Raw genomic sequence first — 14,204 nt, forward strand, 5'->3', positions numbered from 1 at the left:
GTAATGTTAATTGTTGATAGTTAGTTAGCCGACGGGTAGGTAGTTGGAGTCGCGACGGTTGTGTCGCACGCCTTCGGCTGTTATATATTGTACCACCTCCGGGTGTTGGAGGACATGTAATGTTGACGACAGATTATAATATGAACATCTTTTGACATTAATGGAAAGCTTATTCTGGTACTTCTTTGGTATTTGCATTGTGCATTACTGTTCGGTTTCTGTATTCTTCCTGTTTACCCAGTGAGGTAAACAATGGCTCTTATGTTTTCTAAATGCATTAATTTCTTTATGTTTATTTGTAAAACTATGGTTTTTTTTTAGCCGAGTCCTTTCCGATTTTTTCACGAGTCTTTCACGAGTCCGAGTCCGAGTCCAAATTTTTGGTTTGCCAAGTCTGTGGCGAGTCCAAGTTTTTCAACTATGGTTGGAAATAATTGTCTTGAGCTCCTTTGTTTTAAAATATCTTGAATGGGGCCCACAGACAGTTCTTTAGTTTAAACAATTTCAATTTTCCAACTGATTTTCTAGAATTAATTCCAGTTGTGCGTTTCTGAGAATGCATATTTGTAGCTCTCTGTTTGGTCTTTTGTTTTTGTACTGGCTTGTGGACTTCAACTTGTCATTTCACGCTCTGCGGTGCGTTCTCCATTGGCAGTGCTTGGGGTTGTCACTTTGTGTAGTGTCCTAAAATGTGCCTAGTGCATTTATAACACTTACGCATGATGCCTAGTGCATTTATGACACTTATGCACGACGCCTAGTGCATTTATGGCAAATACATGATCAAAATTAGGTTATTTTGGCATCATGGGATCAAAAGACAATGCCTCAAAATGCCTTGAAAGCCCCTTTGGGCCTACTTTTGGATGGACATAAGCGTGATGCGGGGACGTTTGCGTGTCGTGCTAACGTCTCGAAATGTTGGCGGAATCTTGAATCTGGCAGAGAGCTGGACACTGGCCTAAGCGTGTTCTTGATCCAACATGCACGATTTTGAAGCATACCTCTACTCCCCTCAAATTCGGGTTTTGACTATTTGGTGGCGATTTTGCTTTCTTATTGACCTCCGGCCTAATGGACAAAGTGCGGGATTTTGTCTAACCTAAGCTTCTGCCCTTTGTCTTTGAGTTTCAGGAGTCTTTCTGCGAGGTTTGAATTACTGAAGTTCAGCTTTGGATGACTTCATGAGCCCCTAACTCTTTCGGCCTATTAACCTATTTGACGAATTAGGAGTTTGAGCCGTTTTTGGGTCAGTGGGCATTTCCGGCAAGTTAGACTTTATTAATGAATTTTGGCTCACAAGCCGAGTATCTGAGTTTGCAATTTTCGGCCAAGATGCCTCCTGTTTTGCAATTTTCAAACTTCTTTAAGTTTCAGCCTCAATGGTGATTTTGAAAGTTATGCAATTTTTGGGCAAATGGCATATTTTGCTAGTTTCGGCCCTTTTGGCTTGTTTGCGAGTTTAGACATTTTCGGCCAAATAGGCCACTTTGCAAACTTTGGCAATTTACCTACCCTACGCGACTTAGTTTCACTTACAAATTCGGTATCTCTCACGCAATTTAAAGCTCCTCACATCCTTTTTGGCATGTTAGGGCGATTTGCAAGTTTAACAAATTTTGGCTTTAAACGTCATTTTGTGAGATTTTCAAATGCCTTTAGTTTTCGGCTAAGTGAGAGGTTTCGCGAGATTTTAACTCAGTATATTTTTGGCTTAGGAGGTCATTCTGCAAGTTTAAGCTTTCCTTTTCACCCTTTTTCGGCCTAAATGGACTCACTGTGTGATTTACGTTTTGGTTGATTTTTGGTATAAGAAGCCACTGGATTTACCTCCTATTTGCAAATCGGCCTAAATAATGAGTTGCATGAATTTCGATCTCCTTGGTGATTTCGGCCAAATGAGCCGTTTTGAGAGTTTGGAGAGTTTTTCGGCCTGTGAAGGAGTTTTGATATTTTTTTATTTAAGGAATTTTTACTTCCAATTTCGGCTGAGCAAGGCTCTTTCTCACGATCTTTGCTTGCATTATGGCCATGTGGACTGACTTGGAAGTTTACAACTGATATTCCTAGCTTGGAGGCCGATTTTGACTTTCACTCGTCCAACTTGGGATTGAAACTGAGGATGTGCGATTGAGTCCTTTTCCCATTTTGGATACCTTGCGCGTTGACCTAGCTTCTCTCTTGGCTCGGGAGAGAGAGACACCACATGGGAGTCCCCTGTGAAGCAAAGGGGCGAGGTGTGCATAACGCACAACAAGTAGTTAGCGTTAACCGCCAGGATAAGTTGCGAAGATGCAATGGACCGTTAGACGCAAGTTCGCAACGATTAAGTCAATCCGTCAGGAAAGGTTACGATGTGGCGATGAAACCATCACTAGTAACATAAACCGTTAGGCACAAGATCGCAACCGACAAAGACTAACCACCAAAAGAAGCTGGGACCTTGCGATCTAACTGTAAATGGTCACAGTAGCTGCTATGTTGTAGCCTCACGACTTGGAGATAACCGTGGAATGTTAGCCTACGATATGGCGAGAGTCTACCATGTGTTGTGTTGGTGCCCACATAGCCATGAGGAATGAAGTAAAGCGCAGCCTTGCAGAGGTTGATGATGCAAGTAGATGTCAGGTCGCAATGTTGCGATCTAACGCTACTTGTCCAGGGAAATGCACTTGGAGTGTCCATAATAGTCCGATTTGATTGTTAGCCAAGCTGACCTATGGATGTGTCAAGCACAGTGTAAATACTACTTGTCGAAGAGAGTTTCTTTTTGTATGTTCGACTAGCTAAGGTATAGTGAATTAATGCCAACGGAGAACAATTGTAGGAGAATGTCAAATGGCAGCTGCGAACCAGATCAAATCCGATCGCAAATTTAAATACAAAAGGAGGAAATTAATGATTGATGGTTGCAGAACATATGGAAGACAATCGTGTAGCTCGAGAAGATTTGATATCTTCAATCAGTGGGTAATCAAAAACAATGTACAGGTGAAACTATAAAGAAAGAATTTAATGTTTGACGGCTGCCAGATTGCAGAACAAAGACAAAATCAATGTGTTAGTGGCTCGAGAAGAATTATTATCTTTGGTAGGTGAAAAATCCTTATAGGAGCAAGTGAGGTTACTAAAAATAGTAATCTAATTGCAGAGATTTGAACCTGAAGATGGAAAGGGTGCATTTAATGATGATGGCAAATAGTAGAAGATCTAATCCCTATGCAGCCCCAAAAGAAAAAACAATTAATTTATGTATGGTGGGAAGTTGCATGTGCTAGATGTAGAGATTGAAAAATATGATTTAAAAATTCAACTATTGTGGTGATTGAAAGCAGAGAAGTGAAGAGAGATGTAGTGTTATTGCACAAAGCTTCGAACGCCTATCTGAGAGAAAGTGCAGAACAGTAAGTGTGTGTGCAAAAAAAAGGGAGGGGGGGAAGGAGTGCACACAGAGAGAAGTAGAGAAGAACAGAGAGAGAAGTAGAGCAGAACAGAGAGAGAAGAAAAGCAGAATAGAGGGAGAGTAGCAAAGGCAGAGGTGCAAAAGACAACAGAGAGTTACAAAATCACATTTGTAACAAGGTACTTCAATTGTATCTGAAATCCATTGTAATTGATTTGAGTTGGTGCTCAGAATAATGGTTGGTGCTCCTTTGGGTTGGTGCCCATAAATCTCAGGGGATGGTTCACCTTTGGGTTGGTGCCGATAAAAGTTGTAACCAAAGTGTTTATATTGTGAGGCTAGAATAGAGCATTAGACTCTAGCAACATTTATCACCAAGGTTTTTCCCTACCGTGGGTTTTCCTTGTATACCTGGTGTTACATGTGTATGCTTTCCTTGTGCATGTGTTTTGATCTCTCTGTATTTCAGTTAGTTGTGTTTGATTGATTAGAAAGTAATATTTTTAATAACCACTGATTCACCCCCCCCCCCCCCCCCCAGTGGTCCATTTGTGTTCCTTCAAGAAAATCTTGCCTCTAGAATATAATCACTTGTCTTGAAGAGTCAACCTTTTGAAAATTCAAAAGGTGACACAAAGCAGTCTGACTTGGCACAAAAAGATAGACTTGCTGATAGTAGAGGCAAGCATGCAGGTGAAGTAGACAAGCAACTAGCACATGCAGACAACCAAGCAGCTCAAGCAAGTAGGTAACCAGCTCAAGCAAGTGGCCAAGTAGCTCAAGCAAGTAAGCAACCAGCTCAAGCAAGTAGCCGAGTAGCTGATGAAGATCTTTGACATCAATGACAAAATATTCAATAAATTTCCCTATATACTAAGTGTTAACTTAAGGGGACATTACAACTGGTATTAGAGCATTGCATTTTGTGGTTATATTGCATTGTTCCTAAAATGGGATATTATAGTGAGTAGGCTTTAAATTTAAAGTTTTTTAAAATATTAATCTCCCCTTCTTTGCTGCCCTTTTGGGAGATGTATGGTTTCCTTAAGAAGTCCAAAAGATATGATTGGGTGTAATGTATAGCCCTGTTGTTTTGATTTTTTGTTTCTTTTTGGTTTTTCAGTTTGTGAATTACTTGTGTTTGAATGTTAATGAAAGTACAGAAATATATAAATAACGAAATATAATGAAGTACAGCAGCAAGTAGGAAATGATATATTCTGCAATTACTACAATGTTTCAACACCAAATTGGAAATACAATAAATAGTGATATCCAGATTTAATTTTCAGATAATATCACAATAACACCTCCCGAAATTTTCTTCAGAACTGATAATCACAACATTCCTCTTTAACTTATCACCATACTTGATACATTTGTGATTACAAAGCACTGGAAATGAAGATTACAGTCTTCTATCAGCAGTAGACTCTCTTCAGAAACCCTGGACGTGTGCCTACAGCTTCTAATAGTGACGGCTGGGAGTATTACAGTCTCAACAATATACTAGGCACAGCTACAGCAGATTTATAATACCAGTTGTTTCCTCCTAAATCCACAATGCCCAACAATGCTATTGAGGGGATACTTTCATGGGACGGCTACAGCAGCAAACAAGTACGGACCTGTTGTAATGGTACGACTTCAGTAGCAAGTTGTACGACCCCAAGGGTAGATAAATAACAGCATACAAACTCTTAACTGCCTTCTTGAAATTGCCCTCCAAGCTTTGTCTGAATATGCAACAATAATCCACAACTGGAAAGGCTGGTTATGCACAATAAAATCTCCGGTATGCAGGAATATATTAATCTCCAGACTGTGTATTGCAACTGTGTAGAGATTGTTAGCAGTGAGGGATTTTGTCTTCAAAGCCCTCGAACAATCGAACCATAGAGAAACCTAAAAACCTCCAAATTCTTCTAACCAAGCCTGCCAAATGAACTTCACTAGTTTGCTTTTATAACATTCTCAAGAGGCTCCACTCTCTTTACCAATCCATGTGGGATAAAACATTTCTTTGTAAATAAGCCTCACATAAGGACATAAAGGGCCCCCTTTTAAAACAATGTTGTGCAACTAGGCCAAGGGGGTACAATTCACTTAAGTTGTAAGGTGACAATATAATAGACCTAAGTAACTAAAAATCAAAATATATTTCTTTTAACACAATTAAACTTCACCCAATGTCCAAGAATGACATATTTCACTGCTGGGAAAAAAGAGGCCGACTCACTGCTAAAAATGGACACTTACTAAAAATAGCAACTGCTAAAACTAGTAAGTGTGTCCAAATACCAAACTGGCCTAATCTGGGATGCACTAAAACTTACTATAAATAGTAATTGCTGAAAATGGCCACTGCTAAAAATAGAAAGTCTCGGACAAGTTGTCTGAAATCTCTCCAGAAGGTGTCATTCATCTCCATTAATCCATCTGAACTCATTGGTGCATTAGAAAACCCCCAAAAGCCAGCACCAACTGCACTACGAGAGAACCCTGAAAAAATGGGGACATTACATTGGGTTAAAACCCAGCTTGCCTGATGCAAAATATTTTTAATTCATCCCTTCAATGCACACACAACACCATAAATTCTGTTCTGTATCCACTCGCACACACAACACAACAATATCTGTTAAATATATTTGCTTGCACGCACAATACTTACAAATTTATATATGCCTACAAATTTTTTTTAAATTTGTTATATGTAAATCTAGCAAACCCTGGAAAGATATATCATTTTAACCCAATCTGATACTCTTCGAACATTCAACACAAATGTGAATCTCGTATGAATCCACCTTTGCAATTGATCTTCCACTCTTGAAATCAATCCTTATCGTAGGGTTTTTGTCCTAGGGTGGTTGTTGAACGAAGTTGCACAACCTCCATTGCTAGGTTTCAAGAAAATATCAAATATGCAAAAAATTAAAAGAAATGAGTCTCCTCAAACTCCTTTTATAACTCCATATAGAATTTTCCGAAAATTATATTATAAAATCACTTTTTAAAATAATAATCCTTTTTGTTCCATAAATGTGACTTTACACTCCAATTAAATAATGAACATAAAGTGTCTTTTATTTTTTTCTTTTTTGACAATTTACATATAATTATTTGATTATTACTATTAGCCATTAGGTTAGTTTCTGCACTTACACCAAAAGTTATGGGAAATATTAGACTGGACTGAAAAGGAATGCCGGCAATGTAGTATTGTAAATTTCAAACCATCAAAGACCATTGACGAGATTGGATATTTTGATGGACACGACCTTTTGATAATTTAGATAATGTAATTGCTTCCAAATATCATTCTCTGGTGCAAATTTGAGCCATTAACATGTTGCTAGAACTAGAATTAAGTATGGTTGTGGTTTAATCACTCTTCTTTAGTGATACACAAATTTATTCTCGATTAATGTCAATGCCACTTTGTACAATCTTTCTTAGTTTTGTATCTCAAGAAAGACTGAGGCCTTTGAACACATTACTTGAGTTTCTTGAATATTTTCAATTATGTAAAATTATATGTTTTTAATTTTTTTTAGTAAAATAATCCATAATACACTATGTCAGACTTTTCCTTAGAAACAATTTCTGTAAATTGTTTTTCTTTGTAGATTAGTATTGTGTATTCTAAAACATTAAATTCTATTTCATATGTCATCTGAACTCAGTTGTAAGGACGACTTGGAGATGTATGTACATGCCTTACGGGAAAAGCTCCCTCGCCTACTTCCCAATACTTTATCTAAGGTTTTTCTCTCTCACCCTGTTTTTTGTGCTATCTTGCAAGAAAATAGAAAATTATCCACTTGCAGACAAACACAAATGCTCTTAGAAATCTTGTTTGTTTTGTTTAACATTTTATTTTAAGTGTTTTTTATATTGAACAATTTAATTGGAAACAGCATACTTCTACATCTAAGTTATTAAGTATATCCAATTCAAGATTAGATTAGGGGATAATCATGGTCTGTTGGATCATCAATCTTCTAATACGGTGATGCTTTAGAAAGTCAACACAAGTGGATATAATTGTTGTGTAGAAAAGTGGTGTTTAATTATTTTTGTCTTTACACTGAAGGTGGGAATTTTCCTTACACATTTCTAATATAAATAATTTGAAAATGATGGTTTGTTGTTTCTATTTTTAACATATTTAATAATAGAATGAGATGTGTTTGTGCCTTTTTCAGAGTTCAAATATTTCAGACTGAGAAACTGTTATAAATTCTACTCTTAAAATGTGGAGCAGTAGGCACTCTTAATTCTAATAAATGCACACATTTCTGATTATTACATTTCAAAAATAAACAAATTACCTGACACCAGAACAATAATTGCATGGCATGGTGTTCAATTTTAAGAAAATAGTAGTCAATTAGATCTGCTTTGTTGGTTAGCTATAGCCTCTAGGGATGAAATAGTTTAACTACCCACAACTGTCAATGCCAATGGTTTGGCTTGATCTTATAAGTTTAAACTTTCCTAAACACACTTCATTGATATCACTTAATTGATGTCACCATGTGACATTTTTCAAATGACATATTTTTGAGTGTAGTGTATTCAAATGTCCGTACATGCAATCACAACACATTTTTTAAGATGCTTCCACAATATCAAGATTACAAAATTTTAGCCTAAAAATAATTAACAAATTTGACATAGGCAATTTCTCATTAACATTTTCCGGGTTCTTTTTATTGGAAGATCTGGAACTTTTCAGAAATTAGACTGGCTTAATCATCATAAAGGTAGACCTCAAAAAGAGTCATTCCTACCTACATTTATTCTGCAATTCGGTGATAGAGTTCCTTAAGCAGCTATTCATATTGAACAACTACTTTGGTTCCCCTTACATGGAGACTTTCTGAGATAGTTCAAAAATCATATTATAAATTTCATTCGTAACTACAGAGCTACAATGCCAGTAAGCAATTTAGAACAGCAATCCAGATTAGTGAGCTGCTAACTTTTGATTGAGATGGACATAAGATTTCATGCGAGGACAATATTTCTCAATTTGTGCTCCCTCTGTGACATAGAGAGAAGGAGCACTTTATTCTCAAATACTCTATTCACTATGATAGATGAGGAAGATACTATTTTTTTTCTAAAGACTTGTGGTTTCTACTTTCTTCCACTTTTCAGATCAGTGTTACTTGGCTCTTTTCTTAGGGAGATTGTCATCTTCAGGCATAAGGCCTTCTATGAAACCTCTAGGAGCACCAGGCTGATAATTTTGTTCACATCTTGTTTTTGTTATTTGAGGTATTACATGCTGTTGAGATACCATTGAGTTTTACTTTTTTTATGACAGGTTAGTGAGATGATGAGCTTCTACATGCACTACCTCTATATGTACTTGGACAAGGGTATTCCATGTCTCAATTGAAGCATCACCCAAAGTATCATCCTCTTGGAGAAAGACTCCTATGCACATGGAGCACATCTAGTTTCCTCCTAAGGCATGTGAAAAGATGATTTGGGTATCTCACTATAATCGGGCGCTAGGTCAATTTAGAATAGAGAAGAGCATGTTAGTTTTGCAAAATCACTACCAGCAAAAATCATGTCACGATGTTGTTGTATACATTAGATCTTGTACAACTCTTTACATTGCATAGCTGACTATAGAAAGTAGGCCTTGTACACACCCTTGCTGGTTCTTGACTAACCTTAGTAGTTTGTTTTTGTGGATTTCATGTTAGGTCTCTCTATGAGTAGACATGGTTATGATTGTGTATATGTTGTGGTTAATGGGATCTCAAAGATGGTTATTCTTATGCTTTGCAACAAAGGATTCTTTATGGAGGACATTGCTAATATTTTCTTTGAAAACATATTTTTGTTCAAGTTTGACTTACAATAGACCACTATGTCAGATAGGGACAAAATGTTTAGCAAACATTTTTGGAAAATGACAAGTTCCACATTGTTCTATTCACAAACAGGTGGGTAGACATGTTGTCCGCTACAAGATTGTCCACATTCTCTTGATGCATTCCTCTAAGCATCCACACACATCGGATGAGAATTTGTCCTCTTCCCAACATAGCTACAATCAAGCCCTTCATGGGCTCATGGGACAATCCATTGCAGGTCATCTTTGGGTTCCAATAGTTGGCAACCATTTATGTGGCACCACTTATTCAGTTATATGAAGCATAGTGTTCCACGAGCGTTGGGGAGGGGGGGATGGCGGCGAGGGGGGGTGGCGGGGTGGTGATGCTGATATAGTTATACATATACATATAGTACTTGAAAAACTAGTTTTGAAAAGATGTATGACAATATTAATATTACAGTATAAGAATTACATTTCAAATGAGACTATAGGAAATTTGAAATACTAAATCTAAATACCAAGATTTCTAAGTTGTTTGTTTGCCACATACGGTAAACGATTAAATGCAGAAAGTAAATGCACAGAACATAATGGAAATATATTAAATAACCAGTCTCTGTATTAATTCAATAGTCCAGGTACATCAAGTGCTTATAACATTAAACCCCAAAATACCACTATCATCATGCCACTACGAAGGAACGGTATGCAATATATAATACCCGAAGGGGTGCGACCAACTATCGCGTCCAACTGCCCTTCGGGACGACTAACCAACTGACTGCCGTAACTCATTATTACCGACGACAGCATAAACATAATATGACAACATAACATAATGATTATTCCCGACAACATCATCCCCCCCAAGAAAAGAAGTCGACTCCGGACGACTTAATACAAAATAGAGATGAACGGCAGGAACTGCTGACGCCAGTCGAGCCCGGAACTTATACACTTGTTGCGTCGTCGCCTGAAAACCCTTTGCTGCTACCATCTGATGCTCAAGTGCGGATTTCACCATTAGTGCTTCCTTTGACATCACAGTCCTCCTGTGCCTAAACCAAACTTGTCTGCAAAACACGCTTTTCAGTCTCAGCCTCCACCAACTGCTACTCAAATGATACTGTCTCCCTAGCCAATTTGTCCTCGATAGCCACCCGCGATGCCCTCTTGGCATCCAGCTCCTGGGTACGTTGAGCTACGTCTCACGCTAGTACTGCCTCCAACCTGGTGGTCAGCTCCTCCCGAGCCCTCTCTGCATCCACCAAGGCAACCTCACGTCCAGTCGAGACATACTCCAAGTTCCGCAAAGTGTACCATTCCTGCCTGGAGGTGGCCACAACCCACTGGCACAAAGGCTAGGAGACACCTCAAATCCTCCATCACACTCCCCAAAGGCTAAAAACTGAACTGAATAACTCCCTGGTACCGTACGACTTCACCTGTCGGCAATGCCTTCCCTCAGACTCTGTTTGTTCGCAACCTCCAAATCCGTCTCCTTCTACGGCTTATGGCTTCCCCGCCAATGCTGAGTTGCAGGCTTCTTTCTCACAGTACGGGACAACCCAACACTTATCGTGCCTTCTCTGATGCCCTTCGCCCAACTCAAAAAGTGTATTGTAGCTCAAAAATAAGTTGGGGGTCTGGGGGCAGTGCTCCCAGCGGGGTCGAGGGGCAGCGCCCCCGCGGGGTCTGGGGCAGCGCCCTAGCAGGGTCGAGGGGCAACGCCCCTTGCGGGGTCCGGGGGCAGCGCCCTAGCAGGGTCGAGGGGCAACGCCCCTCGCGAGGTCCGGGGGCAGCGCCCTGGGTACAGCACCAACACCAATTTACAACCCTCAAAACCACACGAAAGTTCATGGCGCGCATCATTTCTGTGATATTTTAAGACATCAAAACCCTTCTTCTCCACTCTAATATTTTTAGGGTCCTGGCCCCAGATGTCATTGAATGATTTTTTCAATCTGGTCGTCGTCGTTTTTTTTTTCCCACTATAATGTCCCCGATGGCACCCCGGCCATACAACCTCCCCGTACTGTCAACAACAGCACTGACACCTCCAATCGTACGACCACTTGCTCGTGTCGTCAACACCCCTCCATCGTACGGATCACCCCATCCGGAATACACGACCAACCGTCTACCATACACACCGTACGGGCCTCCTTCTGCACGCCGAACACTTAACTACCTCCTAGATGGCTGTGTATGGCTGCATATGCCTTGCGTGTGCCTCCCCTGTGCTTGCATGGGCACTGCGTTGTTGGGCGGAGTGCGTTTGTGCGGGTCTGTGCGTTTGGGCGGAGGTTGCTGCATGTGCACGTGTTTATGTCTTCGGCTGTGCTTATGCCTTGCAGCGGCGGTGGTTTCCACCGCACGGTGGTCCATCGTCGGTGTTGCCACCGTATGGTGGTTCCACCGCCAGTGTTGCCACCGCACGGTGGTGCTACCGTACGGTGGTCCACCGCCGGTGTTGCCATCGCACGGTGGCTCCACCGTGGCTTTCTTCTTTTTTTTTTTTTTTTAATTTCCCAGCCGTACGGTCAACTGTCATATAGACCCATACGGCCGTACGTTTTTGTTTTTTTTTAATTTCCTAATTTAGTTGTCTAGAGAGTGTTCGGCTTGGGTCCCTTGTCTCTGGGATTGCTTTTCATCCTTCTCAGTTTTCCTCGCCCAAGAATCTCCCGCGTTGGTCCCGTGCCTCTCAAGTTGCCTGCCCGGCCTCTCGAGTCCCCTTCCATCCTATCGGGTTCCCCTCTGGACTCTCGGGTGTCCTTCTGGCCTGTCGGGTCCCCTGCGCGCTTCTTGTGGTAGGGTTTCAATTTGGACCCATTGGTGGCAAGTCTATTTTTGATGGCCATCTGAAGACCTGGAACCACAAATTCTACAGGGACCACGGTCACTTTCCCGTACATAAGAAGAAGAAGAATAAAGAATTTGAAGGTTGCGGCCTTCCACATAGGGTTCCAATTGTTGCCGACACGAATGATCTTCGAATTCTCTACGTCACCGAGGTTTGGGGCGTCTCCCTTCCAATATTCTCTATATTCCGACAGATACACCTCCTCTGTTGCTTGCTCTGGTTCCTCTACTTCAAGCCTGTAGCTTTGGAACATTTCGTAATCCTCCATCTGCCAGTGGAAGAGCTTGTTCAATGACCCCATCTCATCCTCGGAGCACTCTCCTAGTTTGAGAATGCCTTTGTCGTTGGGCTCCCTATAGCCCTGTCCTTTGTTCCTCAGGTCGCCTTCTCCTTCACCCTCCGATTCTGAAGATGATGCCAGTTCCTCATTAACCAACTGTCTCCCGAGGTCTATGATAAACTTCCTTCCTCCATTCTCCATAGACAGACTGTTCTTCTTCTAGTTGTGGGTGGCCTTGGCTACCACCAGCCACCCTCTCCCTAAGATCGCATCATACCCTTTTTTCTTTAGTGGGATTACCACGTAGTCCAGTATGAAGGGTTGCATCCCAATGGTAACTTGCTGGCCCATCAGTGTCCCGATGGGTTTGATTCCATGTTGATCTGCTCCCAGTAGATTGAATGTAGATGGCCACAGCGTTGGCTTCCCCAGCTTCTGCGAGGTTTCTTCTGGAAGAACATTCACTCCTGATCCACCATCGACGATGGTATCGGTTAGAATGGTGCCAAGGATACCCATCTCCACAATGGCCGGGTTCCTTCCAGTGTTAACTGCCAGCAACATGGGGTCTATTGCAGACCCCCCAGGAACATCTGTGCGGTGGTTGGTATTGGTGCATGGTTGGGAGAGATTATTCAGCAACGTCGCTCGTAATTGAGGCATCGTCTGGAGGAAGTCGTGTACCTTCACAAGCACCTCCAGTTTTAATTTTAAATTTGATTTAGTATAGCATCCTCCGCCTCCGGTCGGCTGGAAGTACTCGTCGTACCCTTCGCCTTTGCCCTTTATCGTATCTCTTTCTCAATTTCTTCCCGTGCTTCCCGTACCCTTCGCTTCTCCATCTTCGGGTCTGGGCACATTGCGTGTCTCGCTTGGGCACGGGTTACGGCCAACACTTCCTCTTCTTTGGTTTCCTCGTCATTGAGCAAGTTGACACCGGCCTTTGGGCAGGTGGTGTCTTTGTGGTCTCCCGGTCCGCACTATTTGCACAAATATTGTGTGGCCTCTCCCTTCAGGCAGTCTCAGGCGAAGTGCCCCCATTGGCTACACGCTCTGCAGTGTACCATCGGTCGACCTTTGGAGTTGTATTGGATCCAGCTCCTTGTATTGTTATTGTTGTTTCGTCCTCCCCACCGGTTATCTCAGTAGCCTCCTGAGGTTGCATTGTTGTTCGCCTGGGAGTTGTCGGTACCGCCCAATGTAGTTGGTTCCTGCATAAGCAATACTTGTTTGCTTCGTGTTTTCATGTTGTAGGGGCACTCCTGGTGGGATGCCCCATCAATTAGCATATATCACAATAGGCCTTCTTTGGGCAAGAGCCTTTTGTGTGGCCGTCCGTCTTACATTCCGTGCACCAAAGCTCCCCTTCGTCGGTCTTGCTCGGACCTCCCTTCATAACCTTCAGCTCTTTCATCATCCTCTGCATGTCCTTCTGCAGGGCTTGCAACTTTTTGCTGGACTCGCCATCGCTGTTGCTTCCCTCAGAAAAGTCATCGTCCTCGGACGAGCTATCCTTCTTTTTCTTCTTGGATGTCTTGGTCTCGCTCTCGAGATCCATCGCTCTATTATACGCATCTTCGTACGAGGTTGGTGGAACAATTTTCATCTTCTTCCGGATGGACTGTTTCAGCTCCTCCACGAACCATCTCTTTTTCAACCCATCCGCTGGTTGACTCTCCATTTTCCCCAACAGTTCCTTGAGCTGCCGACTATAGGCTCGAACCGTCTTATTCTTGTTCTGCTTTGTGCCATAGATTTCGGCAACTATTTCGTTGTCATCTCTCAGGAG

At 41.5% G+C, this 14,204-nt stretch overlaps 1 protein-coding gene across 2 annotated transcripts in view; it reads left to right on the plus strand.

The window, feature by feature from the left end:
* The window catches only part of LOC131047033 (uncharacterized), a 366,423-nt gene that overhangs the window by 267,486 nt on the left and 84,733 nt on the right, over positions 1 to 14,204 (plus strand). For both annotated transcript variants that reach the window (XR_009358409.1, XM_057980827.2), the window contains exon 19: positions 7,093 to 7,171. Coding sequence is in view for 1 of the 2 variants with exons in the window: in XM_057980827.2 (XP_057836810.1) it covers positions 7,093 to 7,171 (79 nt within the window). In the remaining variant the exon portion in view is untranslated. The remainder of the gene's footprint in view (positions 1 to 7,092; positions 7,172 to 14,204) is intronic.

This window comes from Cryptomeria japonica, chromosome 7, assembly GCF_030272615.1.
Source record: "Cryptomeria japonica chromosome 7, Sugi_1.0, whole genome shotgun sequence".
NCBI lineage: Eukaryota > Viridiplantae > Streptophyta > Pinopsida > Cupressales > Cupressaceae > Cryptomeria > Cryptomeria japonica.